At 43.0% G+C, this 6,000-nt stretch overlaps 1 protein-coding gene across 2 annotated transcripts in view; it reads right to left on the bottom strand.

Annotated features, from left to right (window-relative positions):
• Positions 1-2,110: 2,110 nt before the first annotated feature.
• Positions 2,111-6,000, bottom strand: part of calb2a (calbindin 2a) — a 103,967-nt gene continuing 100,077 nt past the window's right edge. For both annotated transcript variants that reach the window (XM_063067364.1, XM_063067365.1), the window contains one exon: positions 2,111-4,385. In XM_063067364.1, the coding sequence (XP_062923434.1) occupies positions 4,272-4,385 (114 nt within the window). In that variant the 3' untranslated portion in view covers positions 2,111-4,271. The remainder of the gene's footprint in view (positions 4,386-6,000) is intronic.

The raw sequence follows: 6,000 nt of genomic DNA, 5'->3' as shown, positions 1-6,000 counted from the left end.
ATTGAATATTGAATCTGTCATGTTTTCCAGATGTTTTGTATTGATAAGCTGTTGCTGAGATACTAGTGTAAGTTTTCAGGGGTACGCAAGTGAATAACACTACTGTTTTTATTTCCTAGTTTTTACATTTGGGGAATGTTGGATTTTAAAGGGGGAGAAGTGTTGTAATGTGAGCATTATTAAAAGCAAGTTAACGTTAATTAGGATAATGGGGGTTTTTACTTCCGGTGTGCTTTGTGTATAGTGTTCCTGCCATGCCATACGGGTTGTGAAAGCCTCTGTATATACATTAACGGTTTTGACGTTCGAGATAAAGTTGTTTCTTTGGGCATGAAGTTGTCGAGTGTGCCTTTTTCAGAATAGAAGTTACCATAGTATCCTCTTTAATATTATTAACTAGCTTATTTTTGTATTCCATCTTTACCTTCTTAATTACATTTTTAGTTGCCTTCTGTTGGGATTTGAAAGCTTCCCAATTCTCTAACTTCCCACTAATTTTTTTCTCTATTATATGCCCTCTCTTTGACTTTTATGTTAGTTTTGACTTCTCTTGTTAGCCATGGTTGTGTAATCTTGCCTTAAGAATGTTTTCTTCCTCTCTGGGATGTATATATCCTGTGCCTTCTGAATTGCTTCCAGAAATTCCAACCATTGCTGCTCTGCTGTCATCCCTGCCAGTGTTCTTTTCCAATCAATTCTGGTCAACTCCTCTCTCATGTCTCTGTAATTCCCTTTATTCCACTGTAATACTGTTACATCTAACTTTAGCTTCTCCTTCCCAAATTTCAGGGTGAATTCAATCATATTATTATCACTTACCCCTAAGGGTTCTTTTACCTTAAGCTCTCTAATCAATTTCAGTTCATAGCACAACACCCAATCCAGAATAGCAGATCCCCTAGTGGGCTCAACCATGAGCTGCTCTAAAAAGCCATCTCATAGCCATTCTTGAAATTCCCAGCACCAACCTAATTTTCTCCATCTATCTGCACATTGAAATCCCCCATGACAACTGTAGCATTTCCCTTTTGGCATGCATTTTCTATCTCCCTTCGTAATTTGTAGACGACATCTTTACTAGTGTTTGGAGGTCTGTATACAACTCCCATCAGGGTCTTTTTACCTGTGCAGTTCCTTAGCTCTATCCACAATAATTCAACACCTTCCAGCCTTATGCAATCTCTTTCTAATGATTTAATTTCATTTGTTTTTACCAACAGAGCACCTCGCCCCTTCTGCCTTCCTTTTGATACAATCCTTGTATCCTTGGACATTAAGCTCCCAGTTATAATTTTCTTCCAGCCATGATTCGGTGTTGCCTACAACATCTTTCTTACCAATCTGTAACTGTGCTACAAGTTCATCTACCCTTTTCCGCATACTCCACGCAGGACCTGGGAATCTGTCACCACTCAAATACCAAGGGTACACGTTGACAGAAGCAGTTTAACAAGATGTGATAGAGTGACAAATGAATGGAAGTGGTAAGTAGTCATATCTAACTGGAAGGTGTGTAGGTTAGGGGAATGACAGTGGCACTGTAATGGAGTGTAATGAGTTTGGGGAATGACAGGAATTGTAATAGTACATTACTGAGTAACATCCTTACCACAACAGGGAATGCAGTACGGCTGAGCAAGTGCCATCACGTTAAAATGGAAGGATAATCTGTCCAGTGACAGTCAGCATTAGAGCCAGTGAGTGACACTGCTGGGGGCTGTAATAGGGAGCAGTGAGTGTCAGAGGCCTTTGCCCGAGATCATCTGAACATGAAGCTTACACAGCTGTATATTCAAGGTATAAACTAAAACCAGTTCATACATAGGCGACGAGTCAACGACTGACATGGTGCAATAGGGAGTGAGTGCTTTGTAATTGGGATTGTGATACACTGTGGAAATACACTAGAGGACGTAAGTGTTAACACTTCCCAGTGTGATGGATGACATTCTCCATGTGATGTGCAGGTTAGTGAGAGGCAGCAGGAGTGTAATGAAGCAGTCAGATTCTACGTAATGTATGTAGGAGATTAATGAGTGTGTCCTCATTGCAGCCACAGAGAAGTAGTGAGTGGACGAGAGGACAATGGAGGTCGGGAAGAATGCTTGGTTCATTGCCACTATGTTTATTTTGAATTTTTTGCCTCACGGCAATATTTCAAATTGAATTTCAACATATATAGAAAGAAACACAGAAACAGAACATATTGTTTAGTGCAAAGATTCTTGGAGCAACTTAGCTTTGTAGTCATGGAATAAGAAAGGAAGGTTGGAACTCGTTGGGAAAGGGATGACAATCATTGCAGTCGGCACATCTAAACATGAGGCTTAGCTTTACACAACTGTGTATAAAACAGGAAAAGGCAGTGTAAAAACTAAAACCTGTTCATTTACAAAGCAAATAAAACATCTTAATCGTCAGCAGAAGGTCAGTTATCAGGCAACTGGGTTATTATCCGGATGACTAATTGTGACCTCCCTCCCTCACATAGAAGCACTGGTTTTTCACTGATGTATGGTGAGATGGTCTGGCTCCCAACCAAAAGCCAGAGGGTTGGTAGAATATTGATTCTGTGAGGCAGCATCACACTGCTTTTACTGGAAATCAAAGAAAAACAGTTTTTCTTGGGTTTGATCGGGGAGCAACCACAAGCAAAGGCCTCTTCTGTTTATTTTGCTGAAATCCTTTTAAAGTCCCTGTGCAAACCGAGTACTTTAAGCGTTTGATGATCTCACACACCTAGTACTCTGGTGTTGGACCAGCAGATCTTCTGCACTCCACCTAATGCACCAAACGCTTGTAGTTCACTTGTTACACACGTAATCATTTCCTCAATGAAACCGGTGAGTGTAAAGGGAGTATGGAAACAGAGCCCAGTGAGTTTTAGACGTGTTCCTGACCCTGGACTACAGGTACGCCCCACACTCCAGATTCAAACCTAGCCATGTTCTTTCCTCAGGACTAATCTGCTGACGTGGTGGACATAAAAAACAGGAATGGAACCGTCATTTGGTCGTGGTGGCATGGGAGAAAGAATTCTCCATGATGTGACCAGTACTGACTGCAGGTGTCAATGTTACATCAGCTTCCCCTGTGGATAATGCTCGCCTTCCAGAAAGACGTGATGGATAGTCCTCACAAAAACAATGGAAGTTCTGATGAAGTAAAACCATACCATGCCTTGTCTAGAACCCAGACACGAATAATGTGTCCAGCTCTGGATGCTCAGCAGCTCAGGCCCTGGAGGAAGTGTCAAGAGTGATGTGAAATAAAACAGACTCCAAGAATGGAGACAAGTGGGGTATTCAGTCTAGGGAGGAAACCCCTATGAAGGTGAACGTTGAGCTGTAAACTACAGAAGCACACAATTTCATGGAAGGCCATTTGACCCCGAGTCGTTACTGGCTGTATGTTGGAACAATCCAAGTGGTCCCATTCCTCTCTCTGTTCCCTGTCTTGCAGTTTCCCCTTTCACCTGTATGCTGTAACTACCCCAGCTGTGAATTCCACAACTGACCTCTCACTATAAAAAGTTACTATCACCAGTATCACACTTGTTACCCCCAACCCCACTAATGAGAACAATTCTCTATCTATATCTGTACTGAATGCCTCTGTTAGATCTCCTCACAATCCCAGCCCCTCCAATCCATCCACAAAACTACAGTTCCTCACATTAGTAATCTCTTCCTTGTACTCTCCAAAGTCTTTACACCTCTTCTACACAACACTTCAACCAGCATTTGACAAAGTTCCACCCCTCAGTCTATTAAGTGCCTTGCTTAAGGGCACACACGCTGCCTCGGCCGAGGCTCGAACCCACGACCCTCAGTTCGCTGGTCCAACGCCCTAACCACTTGGCCGCGCGCCACACACCCTTCAGTCTGTGGGCTATGTAAATTTCAGAGCCAGGACAAGATATTGAATGTGAATGAAACAGAGTAAACAAAAATTAATTGCCTCTTGCTTAACTGATCTTCTGCTTTAAATCTCAGGCATACTTTTAGCAAACAAAAGCATTTACCAAACACAATGTGCTTCTCTCTCTTACAGTATATATGTTTATGTATGTATGTATATAACTATACCATTTGTTGCTTTAAGATGCTGGGGGAAAGGAGCGACATAGAAAAGAATGGTGACGCCTGACACTGTCCCTTCTGGCATTTTTAATCTGCAGGATGAAACTGTGCTTTTCAGACCACTCTGCACATGTGTTGGGGTTTTGTTCTGTGGGGTGGATGGTGCATTCTTTGCCAACGAGACCCTTCCTACAAAGGTTCTGTGCACAGTATCATCTCCAGCTCCCTCCGATATAGTTTGCCACCATGCGACAGAGACAAGATGTTTTTCTTGTACGCAGTCATTTTCTTAATATCCATCTCCTGGGGACAATTAATGAACAATACATTAGATAACACCTTTAGTCAGCACATTGAAAAGTATATCATTGTGATTGGAGCCTATGTTCAAGTCTGTCAGTCATGGCTCAGGGTTAGTTGTTCTTGTAAGCTTGTAGGGATGATTTTGGGGACAGAGAGGGGATCTCCTGCTGAGACCTGAACAGGGCAAACTCACCTAGTAACTGTGCAGAGTCATAAGACTAAAAGAACATTGGGGGGGGGGTGGTCAGGTGGTCTGTTGATATGGGGGAAAGAATGACTCGTACATGGAAGACCGAGGAAAAGGGGCCATTTCAGATAAATAATGTGCAGAAGAGTTAAGAATGTCTTGCTGTATGTTAGCTCACTTGTGGGATACAGGTACTGACATGACTTATCTGACCATGGAGGAGGTTAATAACTTGCTCCTTCTCTCTACACAAAACAGTACTAATAATCAGATGTGGAATAACAATGATGATCCCGCAGATTTGTTCTCACGGCTCTAATGTGTGTTAATGAGGACTGATCCCTCTGCAGTAGACTGGGGACAGCTGGGTACACCTTGGCACACTGTAGACAAAGAAATTGCGATGCTTCGAGCTATAGTTACACATACAGGCATTCACTGCAGATTGCAGTGGGATAGTCTGCATGAGATATTGAATCTCATGTGAACAAGATGGCTCACTATCTGCCCTCATACTTAAAGGGAAATCTAGTACACCTTTTGAGGATGCAAATGAAACACCCCATGGGTGAGGCACTAGAAAGGATTGAGGTATTAAGGCAGGTTGACGAGGGGCATCAGAAGTCACTGGTGCAAGTGGAGAGTTTAGGAGGAAACAAAAGCACAGGAAACAACAGTTTGACTTGCTATTGGGGTGGGACCACCGATGGAACCCCAATACTGACAGCTGTGATACCTGAAAATATGATTAGAATGAATGTGCTGCAGGGACAGACCATGCCAACAAAATTGGGGAAGTTCACATATGGCATTTTAAAAGCAACTGTTTCAGTGGGGCTGGTGGGAGACTCTTACAAGCATGTATACTCTTGCCTGATATACAGAGAGTCCACTTTATCAATGACATCACATGAAGAGGATCCACCAAGGAGGTAGATGAAGCCCTGGACATACTAGTAAGCAACAAGGGACCAAAGATGGGTAGTGAATCCACAGAAAATACAGGGAGGCACTGAGCCAGACAGTCTAGCACTGCATAACCAGTAGGTCTCAGGACATCCCAAAGTACAGATTAAGATAACTGAAATGGTCACCCGCCCCCCCCCACCCAATAAGCAAGAGACCTAAAGGTTTGTGGGGCTTTTGGACTACTGGAGGTGGCACATATCACACCCAACTGTCCTTTTACAACCCTTATATAAAGTAACTAGGAAGAAAGCAACTTTTGAATGGGGTCCAGAGCAGCAGGTGTTCAAGGCTGGTAAGGCAGCAATGCCCTCTGGCTCCTCATTTATCCAGATTACCCTTTGAGCTACAGGTATCCATCCTTACATCAGAACACTGGTGCATGGAGTTTATGGCAAAGGCAGAATAGGGTGAAAATTCCCCTTGGGTTCTGGTCCCAAATCCTGCCTGATGCAGCTGAAA

The sequence above is a fragment of the Mobula hypostoma genome, chromosome 14 (assembly GCF_963921235.1).
Source record: "Mobula hypostoma chromosome 14, sMobHyp1.1, whole genome shotgun sequence".
Lineage (NCBI taxonomy): Eukaryota > Metazoa > Chordata > Chondrichthyes > Myliobatiformes > Myliobatidae > Mobula > Mobula hypostoma.
This window is presented reverse-complemented; position numbering and strand designations above follow the sequence as displayed.